The sequence below is a fragment of the Phacochoerus africanus genome, chromosome 11 (assembly GCF_016906955.1).
Source record: "Phacochoerus africanus isolate WHEZ1 chromosome 11, ROS_Pafr_v1, whole genome shotgun sequence".
In the NCBI taxonomy this organism is placed as follows: domain Eukaryota; kingdom Metazoa; phylum Chordata; class Mammalia; order Artiodactyla; family Suidae; genus Phacochoerus; species Phacochoerus africanus.
In genome coordinates this window covers 123,510,686-123,529,518 of record NC_062554.1, presented here as the reverse complement: position 1 = coordinate 123,529,518, position 18,833 = coordinate 123,510,686, and the positions used below count along the sequence as shown (strand labels likewise).

The following is an 18,833-nucleotide window of genomic DNA, read 5'->3' as shown; positions in this document are numbered from 1 at the left end:
AATCTTAAAAGAAGCTAAGGAGGGCGGGGGGAATCCTAGCTACAGGTGAACAAGAATGAAAAACACTGGTTTTCTTATTTAAAAAAAAAAACTGTGCAAACAAGATGAGAGTGGAGTGATGATCCAGTGAAATGATCCTTCAAAATGAAGGATGGAGTTCCTGCTGTGGTACAGCAGGACTGGCAGTGTATCTGCAGCACTGGGATGTAGGTGTGATACCTGCCCTGGCCCAGCACAGTGGGGTAAAGGATCTGGTGTTGCTGTAGCTGCAGCGTAGTTCACAAGTGTGGCTTGGATCCCTGGATTAGGGATCAGATATGCTATATGGATTTATATGCTATGGGGTGGCCAAAAAAAGAGAAATAGCTTCCTAAGAGAAAACAACCAAAATCCAAAGGAAACTGGAGCTCCCTTCATGACTCAGTGGTTAACAAACCCAACTAGGATTCCTGAGGATGAGTGTTCGATCCCTGGCTTTAATCAGTGGGTTAAGGATCTGGCGTTGCCATGAGCTGTGGTATAGGTTGCAGACACGGCTCTGATCCCACATTGCTGTGGTGTGGGCTGGCAGCTGTAGCTGCCCTAACCTGGAAACTTCCATATGCTGTGGGTGCGGCCCTAAAAAGCAAAAAAAAAAAAAAAAAAAAAAAAGGAATCTGTCACCAATAGGCTGATCAGCCCTGCAAGAAAGGCTAAACGAATTTCTTCAGGGAGAAGAAAAATTATTAAAGGTCAGAAACTCAGATCTACGTATACAAAAGAAGAGCTTTGGAGAAGAAATAGATGAAGGCAAAATAAAATCTTAATCTAAATGATAACTGCTTGAAGTAATAGTTATACCAGTTATGATGGTATTGGGTGATAATACTGAGTCAATTGGTTAAATAAGTGACAACAGTATAAGGGAAGGAAGGGGAGAACTGGGGATACTCTGTTAAAAGGTATCTGCACTATATGTGTAGTAGTACAGTGTTATTTGAAGATGGACCTAGTTTAAAATGTATATTGCCATCTATAGGGCAAACACAAATTTTTTTTTAAGTAATTGATATGTTAGGAGGGTAGATAAAATGGAATCACAAAATGCTCAACTAAAATTAGAAGAGGCAGAAAAGGAGGGAAAAATAACTATAACAGCTACGAGTGTGGCCCTAAAAAAGCAACAAACAAACAAACAAAAAACTACAACAAATAGAAAACCATTACAAGTATATTAATACAACTACACGAATAATCATTTTATTATTATTATTATTGCTTTTTAGGGCCACACCCACGGCATATGGAAGCTCCCAGGCTAGGAGTCGAATCAGAGCTACAGCTGCCAGCCTATGCCACAGCCACAGCAACGTGGGATCAGAGCCAAGTCTGTGACCTACACCACAGCTCACAGCAACGCCGGATTCTTAACCCACTGAGTGAGGCCAGGGATCAAACCTGCAACCTCATGGTCCGTAGTAGGATTTGTTTCCGCTGTGCCATGACAGGAACTCCAGAAATTTACTTTAAATATAAAGGTTAAGAAATATTCAAAGTAAAGAGTTAGGGAAAGATAGTTCATTCTAACACAACCATTAAAATGCTGGAGTAGCTATATTTCAGATAAAGCAGGTCTTCAGAACTGGTAAAATCAGGAGTTCCATAATGATACAGGGTTTCACTTTCCAAGAAGACAACATCCTTAATGTGTGTATGTACCCAGCAACAAACAAACAGACAAATCACTGAGTTGGAGACTTCAGTATCCTTTTTTCAACAGTTGACAGATCAAGCAACTACATAAAACCTGCAGATAACATCACGCTCAGTGGTAAGAAACTGGATGCTCTCCCCCTAAGATCACGAATAAAGCAAGGATATTTTCTCCCATCACTTCTATTCAACATCATACTGGAAGTCCTGGGTAGTACAATAAGACAAGTAGAAGTGAAAAGTATAATCTTGGTAAGGAATAAATAAAACTCTGCAGATGACATGATTGTCTACATAGACAATCCTAAAGAACAACAATAACCAAAAATCATGCAACAAAAAAAAATGAGTATAGCAAGTTCACAGAATATAAGATTAATATTAAAAAGTCAGCTGCTTCCACCCCAATCTTCAGAGCAGCATTCTTTACAAGAGCCATGATATGGAAGCAACCTAAGTCCATATATATATAAAAAATATATATATAATATATGTGTATACATATGTATACACACACACACATACACACACATACTAAAATACCCTGCTGTAAAAAGAATGAAAATTTTCAGTTTGCAACAACATGGAAGGACCTGGGGGGTATTATACTTAGTGAAATAAGTCAGACAGACATGCTAGCATTTACATGTGGAATCTAAAAGATAAACTAGTAACTATAACAAAAAACAGAAACAGACTCACAGGTACAGAGCAAAAACTAGTGGTTACCTGTGGGGAGAGGAAAGGGGGGAGGAACAAGATAAGGGTAGGGAATTAAGAGGTAAACACTAGCGTTCCCATCGTGGTGCAGCGGAAATGAATCCATCTAGGAACCATGAGGTTGCAGGTTTGATCACTGGGCTTGCTCAGTAGATTAAAGATCCGGCGTTGCCATGAACTGTGGTGCAGATCACAGATGCAGCTTGGACCTGACGTTGCTGTGGCTGTGGTGTAGGCTGGCAGCTGTAGCTCCAATTAGACGCCTAGCCTGGGAACCTCCATATGCCACAGGTGCAGCCCTGAAAAGCAAAAAAAAAAGGCACACACTGCTGTGTATACAATAAATAGGGCTATATTTTACAGCACAGGGAATATAGCCAATATTTTATAATAATTATAAATGAAGTGTAATCTATAAAAATTTGGCATCGTTGTACACCTGAAAAGGAATACAGTAGTATAAAGCAACTATACCTCAGTAAAAAGTCAACTGCTTCCTTACATACCAGGAAGAATTTAAATTAAAAAAAAATCACTTAAAATAGAGCCAACAAATAAAATACTTGTGTATGAATCTAACAAAATATGTATAGGATCTATGTATGGAAAGTTGCAAAACTATGATTACAGAAAAGGAAATATAAACAGAGAGATATTTCATGTTCTTGAACTGGAAGACTCAGTATTGCTAAAATGTCACAAGAAAACTACAGAAAATTGTCCTGTACCAATACAGATGCAAAATCCTCAGTAATACATTAACAGTCTAGCAACATACAAAAAGGATCAGACACTATGACCAAGTGGAATTTATCCCCAGAAAGCAAGATTGGTTTCACATAGGAAAATAAATCAATGTCATACACAATAAAGCCACATTATCATCTCAATAGTCACAGAAAAAGCATTTGACAAAATCCAACACCGTTTCATGATAAAAATTCTCTAAATGCTTAGAAGGGATCTTCCTCAACCTGTTTAAGGCCATCTATGAAAAACCTGTAACTAACATCGTAGTTATTGACAAAAGAATGGATGTTCCCCTGCCCCTAAGATCAGAAACAAGACAAGGATGTCCACTCTTGACACTTGTATTCAAATTGTACTAGAGGTTCTAGCCAGAGCAATAGGTAAGAAAAAGTAAAGTCATCCATATCAGAAAGGAAAAAGTAAAAATCATCTCTACTTGAAGATGACATGATCTTATAGGTAGAAAATCCCATAATGGAATATTGCTCAGCAGTATAAAGAAACAACTTGCTGATCCACAAAATAAAATGATGGATTTCAAAATAGTTCGACCAAAAAAAGCTAGACAAAAGAGAGTACATAGTATATTCCACTTTAAAATTCCATTTAAAAATTCTAAGAGTTCCCACTGTGGCACAACAGGATTGATGGCATCTCTGGGGCACTGGGACGCAGGTTCAGTCCCCTGCTTGGCACAGTGGGTTAAGGGTCCGGTGTTGCCCAGCTGTGGTGTAGGTTGCAACTGCAGCTGGGATCTGATCCCTGGCCCAGGAATTTTCTTAGGGTGGTCAAAAAAGAAAAAAAAAATTCCAAGAAAAGGATCTATGACAGAAAGCAGAGCAGTGGTTTTCTGGGAGTGCTGTGCAGGACTGACTGTAAAGATGCATGAAGGAATTTATCAGTGTCATGGGAATGTTCTATATCTTCATTATTATTATGAAGGGTGTATGCATTTGTGAAACCTCATAGAAAAGTGTGTTATGTAAATTATGCCTTAATAAAGATATAATTCAAAAAATTAGTAACTTGAAAAATCACTGATATATTTTAAAACCAGGAGTGTATGATAAACTACTTATTTCCTGCATGTAAAATGCTTTATTCTTTGAGCAACTAATAATTGGATATATGGTGGAAAAAATGTATGAATAATTCTCTTAATATCAAAAGCGTTTGCCTTATATAGGTATAAAAATGCTGAATGGGTTTGATTTTGAAATGTTAAATGAAACTTCTGCTTTGGAGGACACTGCTAATATATCGGAATTCAGAATTTAATAACAGGCATGATAAATTCTTAGAAAATTTCCTGAAATTTTAAGGTTCACAAAAATATTGGTAATCAAAATATAAGCTGAAAAATATTGGTACTAATCCTGCACCCCATTAGCATCAAGCAATAATCGAAGTGCTACAGAAAACCCAAAAGATCACACCTAAGGAGACTACTGGTAAATCTATTGGAAAAGGAGTGTCCCTTTTGGCTGACGGTAATGGTAAAAACTATACTGTTTTTTTTCTTTCTTTTGATGACACTTAAATGACGGGAAATAGAAACTGTAAAGCAAAGCAGAAAGGAGAGAAAGAATGGAATTGACAAAAAGTGCTAAAGAGCAAACAGTTAAACAGTAGAGAAACTAGAATTGTTCTGATGAGAGGCCAAAAGCCAACTATATCTATGAAGAACTTATTCTTTGAAACAAAAACAATGTTAATTAAACACAGTATTTAAAATAGGCATGTCATAAAACATTCTTATACTTCTACTTTGAGTAAGTCTACAATTCAATGGATTATGAAAGTACAATCAGGAAAATTTCTACTGTACTGAAAAGTTGCGATGATTGAGATACTGATTATAGTGGGGTGCATGCAGATATTCATTAAAATGAAAAGATTTTGGAGTTCAAAGGTTTAAACAGTTATCTAAAAGAATTCTATCATTCCATTGCTCTTAAGTTGTTCACTGCTCTCAAGGAGGTTAAAATTAGTGAAACCTATTTCTCAAAGATGCTTAGTACCAAGCATCTTTTTATTCTCTAAGTAAGTATGTTGAGTCTTTTTCATGCTAATTTAATCATAAATAAATGTTTTTAACTTTAGAGTTCACGGACCTTTCTTTCCAAGAATTCTTAGGCGTAGGAAAGGAAAAAGAGATTTTGGAAAGACAATAACACATATCGTAGCAAAAGTGATGACTACCGAAATGGTAAGAAATACATTTTATTCTTATTTGTTCATTTACGTTTAAGCATGTAATCAGAAGAGAAGCCCTTTGAAGGTTGGGTTCTTGTCTGACATGAATGCCTTATTTCCTCCATTACACCCAGCTCAGTGATTAACATTCAATAGGTACTAAATAAATAAATACCAACAACTATTTACTGAATACTAATCTTGTTGCCAGGTGCCCTGGTAATAACTATGGGATACAAATGTGAGAAATACTGCATTTGAGGGAGATACAATTTTGAATCAGACCCACAGTCTTGCTTTGTCCATACTTTTGACAAGTTTGATTATGCTGGGCATATGGACAAGAAAATTTGCTATTACAATTACAACACAGAATGATAAATGACACAATAGGAGTATGTACAGAAGGCACATAGGACAGGTACAGAAGCCAGAGTTAGGAATCCTGGCTGAAAGAAATAACTCCAGATGAAATCCGAAAGATGAATATAAATTTAACCAGCCCAAAAGGGGAAAATGTTCTAAGTCAAAGAGTAAATATTTCCATTTCACTTCACCCCTCAGTAGTATTTCATAGCTCTCTCCCTGGAATACTTTTTTTCATTGTCCTCTGTTACTATACTTTGCTGGTTTCAATCTCTCTGGTTGTTTTTTTCTCCTTCTGTCCCCTAAATACTTGGCACTTATCTTTTTTTTTTCTGCATTGTAATATCCCTAAATGACTTATCTGATCTCTTCCCATGACTTCAGTTATATACACTGATAATCCAAAATGTGTATCCACAGCCCACATTTTTGTTCCAATCCCTAAACCTCTGTGTCCAACTGCCTATTATTGCTCATCACCTTTTGATCTATCTCATGAGTACTTCAACTCAAATATCCACAATTAAATTCATGATCTTATCCACTGACCTATTTATATTCTGGAGTTCTGTTTCAGTAAACGGCGCTACCATCTACCCAGCTGTTAGTCACGCTCTTCTGAGAGTTAGCCTGACCACATCCCTCGTCACCTTCATGTACCTTCTTTTCCCTCAGAAATACCACATCCTGGTGTACATACACCATGTTGTTTCAGAGTTATTGCGCATCCCTCAGGTCTCAATTTAAAAGTCATTTCCATAGAAAAAGGCTCTCTCAACCTTCCAGAACACAGGAGACTACTATATACTCCCATGCACCTGCACTTCCCTTTACTGGCACTTTTTCTTATCATGACTGTGTTAGACACTTTTTGCGGCTGTCTATTAGATGTCTGTCTCTTTTACTATAATATGAGCTCCTTGAGAGCAAGGGGTGTATATTTACCAGTCAGCCTAGCATGATGCTTGGCACGTGATAGGTGCCCAACATTTTTTGTTGAATTAGAAAATCAGTGCATGTTTGACAAGAGAGAATATGAGAGCTATATGTGAGGAACTAAAAGAAATCCAGAAAGGTTGGTGTTTAATATCTATGAGGGGAGTGATGAGAGATAAAGCTGGCTTATGAGACTGTTCTTGTCTGCTGTCCTACCCTTTTTTTATTATTTTCAACAAAATTTAATTTTCCTTCGATTTGCTTATTGGGTCAGCTTTTCAATAACATTGATTATTATACTAATTATATTTGTAAACATCTTTTAAAACATCATTGTAAAGTAAGGTATAGATTTTGCTTTTATCTCCAGCCTTTTAAAATATTTTTATTTCTACCTATCTTTTTACTTGTTTTAAAATCTGTTTTTAGCTTTATTTTCCTGTGACAGTAAGAAATTTCTCAAGTTTTTATTCAGTGCTTTGTAACCCTGTCTTCACTTGTGTAAGTAAATATCCGTGAACTTCGGAGGACAGGATAATGAGAGGAAGACCACTCTGAGAAGGCAGCATCATATCAACTTCCACTTTGCTTAAATCTTTGATTTTAGATATACCTTGGAGGTTGACAAAATTTGATAGTCGTAATTTGTTGGTAGTCATAGCTGTATACATAGCCTTTGACAGTTTTTTCAACTTTGAAGATTCTTTGCCTGGCGTTTTCCTGCTCCATGCTCTTTCCTTAAACAGTTTTATCCACACTCATCTTTATGCTGGTGATCTTCACAAGTAGTTTAGTGGAGACATGGATCTTGTAGTCAGGGAGCCCAGTGTTTAAGTAGCTGTCTTTGGCAAGCTGCCTACCTCTGAACCCCAATTTCTTTATTTGCAGACTGCTTTAAAAAGAGTGATAAGGGAGTTCCCACCGTGGTGCAATGCAAACGAATCCAACTAGCATCCATGAGGATGCAGGTTCCATCCCTGGCCTTGCTTAGTGGGTTAAGGATCCGGCGTTGCCGTGAGCTGTGGTGTAGGTCACAGACGCGGCTCGGATCCCAAGTTGCTGTGGCTGTGATGATGTAGGTCAGCGGCTGCAGCTCTGATTTGACCCCTAGCCTGGGAACCTCCATATGCCACGGGAGAAGCCCTAGAAAGGCAAAAAAAAAAAAAAAAAAAAAAAAAAAAAAGTGATAAAAACTGTGTACTGTTCTGATTAAGAGGATGATCTCTGGAGCCAAATTGCATGGATTCAGATTCTGGCTTTGCCATTTACTAGTTATGTGATATTCAACAAGTTATTTACCCATTTATGCTTTAGCTCCCTATTTGTAAAGTGGGGATAATACTGTGTTCCTTATAGAGCTGTGAAGATTAAATGAGTGCATATTTATAATGGGCTTAGAATAATACAATGTTTACCACAACTATTACAGGTACTAGCACCATCGCCACCACTGATACTGTATAGGGCTTTTTGAGGATGAAATGAGATGTTGTATATAAAATACCTAGTAGCGCCTGACACACAGTGGCTTTGCAGCAAATTTATTCCCCTTTCTAACCAACATTACTGCAAGTTCTTGGCATCTTTATATCTCACTAACATACAGCAGTTCTAAATTTTAACTTATTATTTTTTTGTACATAGCCCATCCCTAGTCCTCCTGTATTTTCTATTGAATTAATGTCCTACATATTGTCAACCAAATTAGGTATGTCTTTACTTCCTCTCTTATTCCCTAAGCTCTCAACTTGCAAAGACTATCTTTAGGTTCAGGCCCCACTCTGACTTCTGAATCATTCCTGATAAAGATAAGAAGTACTTGTTTCAGTGATTAAAGTTAAACAGTGGTTATTCTCCCATACCTAAGAGAAACAGCCATGTTCCCTCTGTTCATTAGAGGACTCTATCCTATTCCTTCTCTTTCTAGAAGACAGGATAGTGTGGTGATGAAGAACCTAGGCTTTAAAATAATAAAATCTTGGGTTTGATTCAGTTTTTGTTCATAATACTTGTATTAGGTTAAATCAATTACACAGTTTCTCTTATTTCCTTATCTGTAAAAAGGAATAATGAATCTATTCTATAGAGTCTTTAGGCTTAAGTGAAATAATTTTATGTAAATTCTTTTGGCTGTACCTGTGGCAATGTGGAAGTTCCTGAGCCCATGCCACAGCTGTGACCTGAGCCACACCTGCAGCAACAGCGGATCCTTAACCCACTGTGCTAGGGAACTTCCTATATAAATCTTTTAGCCAAGTGCCTACCACGAAAATGTCACTGCTGTTATTATTACTATTCTGCCATTTATCTCTCAATAATGTTTCCATCATTGTTGTCAGGTTTTCCCTGCAGTACTTTGGAAAGTGTGGTAACTGTCCTAAAACACACCAGGTAGGGTAACTGGGTCTGAAAATATATCAGGTGCTAGGAAGAACAGCCCCTTCCCTTCCACCTGTACTACTGCTGCTGTTGCTGTCTGACTCAGAGAGAGTGTGCTCTTGGTTATTCCTTCTTGTATCTTTTTATTTTCCCTTTTTTAAAACTGAGGTAAAATTCACATAACAAAATGAACCATTTTAAAACAAACAGTTCAGTTCTGTTACATTTAGTACATTCACAGTGTTGTGCAGCTATCACCTCCATCTAGTCTGAAAGCCTTTTCTTTTTTTTTTTTTGTCTTTTTAGGGCCACACCAGAGGTATATGGAAGTTCCCAGGCTAGGGGCTGAATTGGAGTTATAGCTGCTGGCCTACACCACAGCCACAGCAACAGCAACACCAGATCCAAGCTGCGTCTGTGACCTACACCACAGCTCACAGCAGCACCAGAGGATCCTCAACCCACTGAGAGGCCAGGGATTGAACCCAAAACCTCATGGTTCCTAGTTGGATTTGTTTCCACTGTGCCATGACGTTGTTTTGTTTTTTTAAAATTTCTGGTACTTTTTTTGGTTCTAGAATAAAATTGTAGGGTCAGTTTGAGTTAAAGCAAACAAAGTGGCAGCGGAGAGATGTGGTGTCATCGAGACCTAGGTCTAAAGCTTCACCACCACTAGCTTCACAACTCACTAACTCTGTGTCCTTGGGCAAATCATTCAATCTGAGTTTTAATTTCTTAACCATATACAGAGATAATAATACTTTACCTCAAAGAACTGTTGTGAGGCTTAGGAGGTAGTACATAAATATGACTTCTGTAAAATTATTAGTGCTTGTACAGAAAATCTCTTTTCATCATTCCTGAATTGACGGGCTGATACTTTGAGCATTTAATAATACAGTATTTACATTGCATTACCTATAGGAGGTAAGTCTTTGAGAAAAGCATGTTACCAGTAAGTAACCGATTAAAATGACCTGTTTCACTTTGACATTGTTTTATTTCTTCTTTTCAGGTAAAGGACTTATCTTCCGACACACTTCTCCAGCAACATGATGATTTAGATTTGGCTTTGGATAGTTGTTACAGTGGAGATACAGTAGTTATTTTTCCAGGAGAATATCAAGCTGTAAATCTTGCATTATTAACTGATGACATCATTATAAAGGGTTAGCCGGGCATCCTTTGCATCCTTTTAAAAGCAATATATATTGGACAAATTGTATGTTATCAACATAGTTAATCAGATTATTAGAAACTGGGACAGTGTTTATGTTTCACAAAAATCTCTGTCCCTTTTATAATTAAGATTTCTCATTTGTTCAAGAGTGTACTATTTGTACAGGTGACTTCTTTTGGACATACTATACCAGAGCAAATCAATGAGCCTACTTCTTCCGCATGATAATGTAGCACTGCAAGCAGAGGTTCTAAATAATCAAAATCAGAAAAATATCCGTTCATAATATTTTCTATTAGTTCAATCTATATTTTTCTCCTTGTCTCCACAGCTCTTCATATCACCTTAGTAGGAAAACTCAAATACAGGATTATATTAAAACATACTCAGCATTTTCTTAGAAAGTTAGATTTACATGCAAACTTGCTAAAACAGAAGTAGAAAAGCAGAGTTTACTAAATTTCTTTTAGGTTCAAAAGATACTTAGTGACTTTAATTCTGCCCTTGTATATTAAAGTAAGGGTATTCCCATTGGCCGAAAGAAGACAAGTGACTTAAAACTTTGTCTATCAATTCAAAAACTGAGCAACATTTTCACTAGATTTTGTTGACTGTAATCAGTTGTATTTTGCTGGGCTACATGGTAATAAGGATCATATTTGTAATTTAAAAAATTTGTACCTTTTTTCTTTTTTTTTTTTTTGTCTTTTCTAGGGCCACACCTGTGGTATATGGAGGTTCCCAGGCTAGGGGTCCAATCAGAGCTGCAGCCGCCGGCCTACACCACAGCCACAGCAACGCCAGATTCTTAACCCACTGAGCAAGGCCAGGGATTGAACCTGCAACCTCATGGGTTCCCAGTCAGATTGGTTAACCACTGAGCCACCATGGCAACTCCAAAAAATCTGTAGACTAAGATCCAAGCCCTTATGTTTGAATGGATGTTAAATTTAGGTGATTGCTCAGACTACTCTAGAACAAACTTAAGGATATGATTACATTAATTCTGTAACCTAATTTAGGAATCTCTGCTATTTTTTGGCCATGCCCACAGCACGCCAAAGTTCCCAGGCGAGGGACTGAACTCCCACCACAGTAGTGACCTGAGCCTCAGCAGTATAACACTGGATCCTTAAGCACTAGGCTAGCAGGGAACTCCTCTGCCAGTCCTTCTAGTGATAGTAATTTATTATGGTTTTGAAACCAGGTTTTGGTAAGATACCTTCTATATCTTAACACGTTTTGTAGATGACTATATGCTATAGGGAAATATGTAGTGGAATGAGTATGCTAAGTACCATAGGTACGTTTAGATTGATTTTAAACCCAGATTCTTCCATCATGGCATCAAAATAAGGACAAGAGATTACACTAAGTATCTAATTAGTTAATGAAGAATTACAGATATTACTTGTTAAAAATACATGAAAAAACAAACAGTAATAGTATTATTTAATGATTGAAGGGCTTTAAGCTTTGGGAGTACTTATTTTTGTATTTCTGTCCCTATGAATCAGGAATTGGAAAGAGAGAGGAAATTATGATTACTTCTGAACCTTCTCATGACAGTTTTGTGGTGTCCAAAGCTGATAATGTGAAACTAATGCATCTATCTTTGATACAACAAGGGACAGTTGATGGTATTGTGGTGGTAGAGTCTGGCCACATGACTCTAGAAAACTGTATATTAAAATGTGAAGGAACAGGAGTGTGTGTTCTTACAGGGGCTGCTTTGACAATTACAGATAGTGAAATAACTGGTGCCCAGGTATTTCATTTTATAAAATTTATGGTTTATATGGCTATAAATAACTTTGATCTTAATATGTAAAAATGGGTAACGATGATTTTATCTCTGAATGGAATTATAAACTTCAAAACTGCTAAAAATAAGTAAAATAAGGACAAGTATAAGCATGTCATAGTACACACAGAAAAGATGAACTGCCGAAGTCCAAAGGAAGAAAGTATTAGCTTTGGTTTGTGTATGACTTTTTTATGCACCTGCGACATATGGAGGTTCCCAGGCTAGGGGTCTAATTGGAGGTATAGCTGCCAGGCTACACCAGAGCCACAGCAATGCCAGATCTGAGCCACATCTGCTACCTACATAACTGCTCAGGGCAACGCCAGATCCTTAACCCACTGAGCGAGGCCAAGGATCAAACCTGCATCCTCATGGATGCTAGTTGGGTTTGTTAACCAATGAGTCAAGATGGGAACTTTTAGAACTTTTTATAGAATGTCTTTTTCTTAATTTCCACTAAAATGAGATAGACTGTAGCAGCATTATGAGGAATTTAGAGTGTAAATTTTTATAACTATTGAAAAGGGAGTTAAAGAAATTTTTTTACTCCTTTCTAGAATCTTTTTTTATTTTTTTGCTATTTTAGGGCCACACCCGAGGCATATGGAGGTTTCTAGGCTGGGGGTTGAATCGGAGCTGTAGCTGTTGACCTACACCACAGCCACAGCCACACCAGATGGGAGCTGCATCTATAACCTACACCACAGCGCATGGCAACGCCAGATCCTTAACCCACTGAGAGAAGCCAGGGATGGAACCCACATCCTCATGGATCCTAGTCGGGTTCGTTAACCACTGAACCACAAAGGGAATTCCTCCTTTCTAGAGTCTTGATTCGGATGGGAGAGCAAGGTAATGGACCACATGGCTTTAATCTTTCTTCTAGGCCTGATGAATCTCTGACAGTTTGTTCATTTTTAAACAGTATCTCTACAATAAATTGTCATTTGCACTATCATTTATTGTCATGTAGCTTAGTGTATTGCTAATAATTACGATTTTCAAATCTAAAGAAAAATTTGGAGAGGTGCATGTTATTTTGTAGATTGTTTTATTTGTTTTTAATTTACAGGGTGCTGGTGTTGAATTGTATCCTGGGAGCATTGCTATTTTGGAAAGGAATGAAATTCATCACTGTAATAACCTCAGAACCAGTGACAGTTCAAAAAGCACCTTAGGTGGAGTTAATATGAAGGTACTCTCATATTTTTTAACATAAAATTGTAAGGATTATAATTATTAGAAAGATACTAAAATGTTAGTTTTAGTCCTAAATTTTAGCATAAATGTTATTGTTGATTTGGAAAAACATGGTACAAGTAATTAAAATATAGCTTAAATGATGGTTGAAAGGAAACAAGTTTAGTCTTGTAATTTAATGGTTTCAACTTAAATTCTAGTAACTTTAAATATACTGAGATATTTAATTGAGCAGATTTGTAAGACATTTTGCAAAATGAAACAAATTAAGATAAAAAAGGAAGTTTTCTCCTCAAACTCTAGTTTACCCATCATTAAATTATTTTCATCATTTTCACTATCTGAAATTATTTCATATTTATGTTATATTAAAAGTCAACTTCATGGGCTCTTGCTATAACCCCATCTAGAATGGGTTATCTCTGTCAGTAACTAATACAATTGAAAACTTCATTTAATATTTATTCTTTATACATTTTTATAGTTAATACTACATTAATCCAGTGTGAGGAATATAACACTTCTTCAAAATTGAGATTGTTATTTTTATAGAAATTGTTGAAAAACTAATTTCCTTGAATCATTTAACAGGTTCTTCCAGCACCCAAATTGAAGATGACTAATAATCATATTTACAACAACAATGGCTATGGAGTAAGCATTCTTCAACCAACTGAACAGTTTTTTATTGTAGCAGAAGAAGCCCTCAACAAAGGGGCTGCTTCAGGAGACAAAAAAGATGATAATATGCTCTCCAAAGTAATGCAAAATCTGAATCTGGAAATGAATAATAATAAAATAGAGGCAAACTTAAAGGGGGATATTAGAATTGTCACAAGTTAAAGCATCTGGATGTTAGTTTTACATTTCAGATATGTTTAATAAATAATTCTCATATCCCAGAGAAATGGGTAACTTTAATGAAATTTAAAATTTAATAACTTATTTAGTGCTCTTTCATTGTGATTGATTTTAACATGTTCTTTTAAATAAATTTTTTGATATAATTCACACACCATGAAAATTTTTTTGCCCCACTTTTTAGGGTCACATTTCAAGGCATATCGAAGTTCCCAGGCTAGGGGTCAAATTGGAGCTACAGCTGCCGGCCTACACCACAGCCACACCAAACCTGAGCTGAGTCTGTGACTTACACCACAGCTCACAGCAATGCCAAATCCTTAACACACTGAGCAAGGCCAGGGATCGAACAGGCATCCTCATGGATCTTGGTTGGGTTTGTTTCTGCTGAGCCACAAATGGAACTCCCAAAACTCACTTTTAAAGTATGTAATTATTTTAGGGAGTTCCCGTCGTGGCGCAGTGGTTAACGAATCCGACTAGGAACCATAAGGTTGCGGGTTCGGTCCCTGCCCTTGCTCAGTGGGTTAACGATCCGGCGTTGCCGTGAGCTGTGGTGTAGGTTGCAGACGCGGCTCGGATCCCGCGTTGCTGTGGCTCTGGCGTAGGCCGGTGGCTACAGCTCCGATTCGACCCCTAGCCTGGGAACCTCCATATGCCGCGGGAGCGGCCCAAGAAATAGCAGCAGCAGCAACAACAACAACAAAAAGACAAAAAAAGACAAAAAAAAAGTATGTAATTATTTTAAATATATGGCAACATCATCTTTGCCATATAATTCCCCAAACAAATGCAGTTTTACGTATTGTTTTATATAGTCTTAGTCCAAAAAGAAACATTAGATGTTCTATGTAAATAAGTTTATGGTTGATTCTTGATTCATTCCCATGTATCTGTGCAGGTAACTGGAATGAGGTAAGATAGCACTGTTATACAGGATTAGGCTTAACTATAGGAAGCAAGAAAACTCAAAATAAGAGGCAAAGAACAAAGAAATGTATTTCTCCTTCATATTCAAGTCTAGAGGTGTTAGATGTTCCATGGGGGTTTAGTGTTAAGGCCAGTAGGTAGGTATCGAGTATTAGAAAATCAAACTTCCTCTATGTTGTTTTATCATTTGTATGGTTTCTATTCAAAATCATCACATGATCCAAGACAGCAACTGTTGCTCAAGCCATTATACCTAAACTCCAGCCCAACAGAAGGAAAAGGACCTCTCAACTAAGTTGCATGCTTGTTTCAACTATGATGCCTCCCACCAGCTAGAATCTCATCACATGGCTGTATCTAACTAAATGAAGCTAGGAAAGGTCTTTTGGACGGCCGTGTGTCCTCTAAAATAGGGTGTTCATTTTCTAAGAAACAACCGACTTAAGGATGTACAAGAAAATAAGCACTCAGGCTTAAGCGAGCTCTTAACCTTTCCTTCCCCAACCTGACTTTATTTTCATCTTACTTTATCTTGTTTTTAGGGTTGCACCCACAGCACATGGAGGTTCCCAGGCGAGGGGTCGAATTGGAGGTGTAGCTGCTGGCCTACACCACAGCAACTCGGGATCCAAGCTGAGTCTGCAACCTACACCACAGCTCATGGCAACGACAGATCCTTAACCCAGTGAACAAGGCCAGGGATCGAACATGCGTCCTCATGGGTACTACCCAGGTTTGTTAACCACTGAGCCTCAACGGGAACTCCATGACCATTTTTTAAAAACACAAGGTCTTGTTAGTGGGGTGACATAAGAGAATGCCAGTGATTGTCCGTTAAGGCTTTAATAAGAACAATCTCTATAATGAATTTAATAAGCTGTAAAAGCAGGGATTTTTCTTTCCAATCTTCCTCTACCTCCCTGATTTTTGGCTGTAGAGTAGGTGATGGACAGTAAGCTCTTGTGAGTGAAAAGAAAGTAACAGACTCACATGAGCAAACTTTTCACTCATTGGTCATCTGCCTCCTTTCTGTTGCTGCCATTGGTTCCCAAACAATTCCTCCTTCCCCAGGCCCACTTCAGAACACAGTGGCCCCCCCCTCCACCCCACCCATTCTCATATCCCTGAGGCACACACAAAGCATTAAGATTTTCTAAGAAATCTGAACTTTCATACAGTTGTTTTCTCCCTTTTCACCTCCCCACCCTTACGCTTTACTCCCTAATAACAAATTTAGAGGCGTAAACACGAGTTTACCATCATACAGTCCTGTAGGTTGTAGTCTTGATATGAACCCCATCTGAATAAAATCATTGTTGACAGGGAGTTCCCATTGTGGCTCAGCAGAAATGAATCTGACTGGCATCCATGAGGATGCAGGTTTGATCCCTGGCCTCGCTCAGTGAGAAGGATCCAGTGTTGAGCTGTGGTGTAAGTCACAGATATGGCTTGGATCCCGAGTTGCTGTGGCTGTGGTGTAGGTTGGCAGCTGTAGCTCTAATTCTACTCGTGGCCTGGGAACTTGCATATGCCACAGGTGAGGCCCTAAAAAAAAAAAAAGACAAAAAAATCATTGTTGACAGAGCTTTCCTCCTTTTCTGGATGCTCTAAGGGAGGATTTCTTTCTTTCTCACTTGGGTTATTGGCAAAATTCAGTGCTTTGCTTCTTCTTCCATCTCATCTCCCTGACCCACTCTTCTGCCCCCTCCCTTCCACTTTTAGGGATCCTATGATTAAACTAAAGCCTGCTCAGATAATTCAGGGTAATTTCCCCACCTCAAGGTCTTAAATTACATTTGCTAAGTTCTTTTTGCCACGTGTACTATGTATCCACAGGCTCTGAAAATCAGAATGTGGACATCTCTGAGGGGTATTATTCTGCTTACCACTTTTTTTTTGTCTTTTTGCCTTTTCTAGAGCCACTCCCATGGCATATGGAGGTTCCCAGGCTAGGGGTTGAATCGGAGCTGTAGCTGCCGGCCTACACCAGAACCACAGCAACATGGGATCCGAGCCGCGTCTGCAACCTACACCACAGCTCACGGCAACGCCGGATCGTTAACCCACCAAGCAAGGCCGGGGATGGAACCAGCAACCTCATGGTTCCTAGTTGGATTCGTTAACCACTGCGCCACGACGGTAACTCCCCTATCAGGCATTCTTAAGCTTAAGTATACAAATAGGCTCCAACAAACTACCTGCAATATTAAGTAAAAAACTGAACATACCTTCTGCTGGAGTCCATCATATTCTCAAGGGAGTCCCTCAGCCCCCCAAAGCTTAAGACAACTGAACTAGACAGTGTTTAAATCTTTTACATATATACTTTATTATTCAAATGAAGCCTAAAATAGTTTTTTTCCTTCCCTTCTTTTTAGAGCCACACCTGTGGCATATGGAAGTTTCCAGGCTAAGGGTCGAAATGGAGTTGCAGCTGCCAGCCTACACCACAGCCACAGCAATGCCAGATGCTAGCAGCGTCTGCAACCTATGCTACAGCTTGCAGCAACACCGGATCCTTAACCCACTGAGCACTGAGTGAGGCCAGGGATCAAACCTACATCCTCACGGATACTAGCTGGGTTCTTAATCTGCTGATCCTAAAACAGTTTTGAACAAAATGTGTTGCTTTTCCATAGAACACTTGATTTGTTCCGTAGAAAACTCAGGGAACTTTATGTCATTAACATTACGCTATACAATTTTTTGTAATGTGGTATTTTTCAGATTTTATAGTTGCATAAGATAAACATTTATTTCCTAATTTCTTAATCCATTGGTAGGTATCATTAGATTACTAAGTAGGAAATGGTCAGAAGAAATAATGCCCAAAATTTTAGATTTTATTTAGATCAGCAGGTTAACCTAATCCTATTGTGATTTGTCTAGTCTTTCAAAAAAGAGTTAAAAATCTCAGTTAAATTAATAATTACTAAAGTATTAAAAATAAACACCAAGTATATAATATTTCACATTTTTACTATGAAAAATACAGATTTATCAGTTAAGATGAGAAACTTAAATACTGGATTTGTAGCCAATTCCTTTGTTGTCTTTACCTTAAATTTAGTTCTAGGTTTGAAAGAAACAATTTCAAAGTCTAGAAATTTCTAAAAGATCTCTCATTAAGATTAATCCTTGGGAGTTCCCATCTCGTGGCTCAGCAGTAACGAACCCAACTAGTATCCATGAGGATGCAGGTTTGATCCCTGGCCTAAGTGGGTTAAAGGATCCAGCACTGCTATGAGCTGTGGTGCATAGCTCCAAATTTGACCCTTAGCCTAGGAACTTCCATATGCTGAAGGTGCGGCCCTGAAAAGACCAGGAAAAAAAAAAAAAAAAAGATTAATCCTAGAGTGACCAACCTGGTCCAGTTTTCCTACACTTTCTCAGTTTCAACCCTTTCCCTAAGGCCCAGGAAACCTGTGGGAGTAAAACTGGGAACAGGTGGCTACTGTAATTAGTTTCTAGGGAGCAGACTCTTTTCTTTTTTGGTTATGCCTGTATGGTATACAGATGTTCTGGGCCCAGGGACCTTACCCATGCCACCGCAGTGACAACGCCAGATCCCTAACCTGCCACACCACAAAAGGAACGCCTAGATTTTTTTTTAAGGGCCGCACCTGTGGCATTTGGAAGTTCACAGTCTAGGGGTTGAATTGAAGCTGCAGCTGCTGGCCTACACCACAGCCACAGCAACACCAGATGTTTAACTCACTGAGCGAGGCCAGGAATCTCACCTGCATCCTCATGGATACTAGTCGGGTTCGTAACCTTCTGAGTCATAACGGGAACTCCCCGAAATAAAGCATTTTC

The 18,833-nt window shown here is 38.2% G+C and overlaps 1 protein-coding gene across 1 annotated transcript in view; it reads left to right on the top strand.

The window, feature by feature from the left end:
- Positions 1 to 14,137, top strand: part of SHCBP1L (SHC binding and spindle associated 1 like) — a 32,168-nt gene extending 18,031 nt beyond the window's left edge. Inside the window, exons 6-10 of the mRNA XM_047754059.1 lie at positions 5,266 to 5,371; positions 10,055 to 10,208; positions 11,737 to 11,987; positions 13,099 to 13,221; positions 13,818 to 14,137. Of these exons, the coding sequence (XP_047610015.1) occupies positions 5,266 to 5,371; positions 10,055 to 10,208; positions 11,737 to 11,987; positions 13,099 to 13,221; positions 13,818 to 14,069 (886 nt within the window). The 3' untranslated portion in view covers positions 14,070 to 14,137. The remainder of the gene's footprint in view (positions 1 to 5,265; positions 5,372 to 10,054; positions 10,209 to 11,736; positions 11,988 to 13,098; positions 13,222 to 13,817) is intronic.
- Positions 14,138 to 18,833: the final 4,696 nt, after the last annotated feature.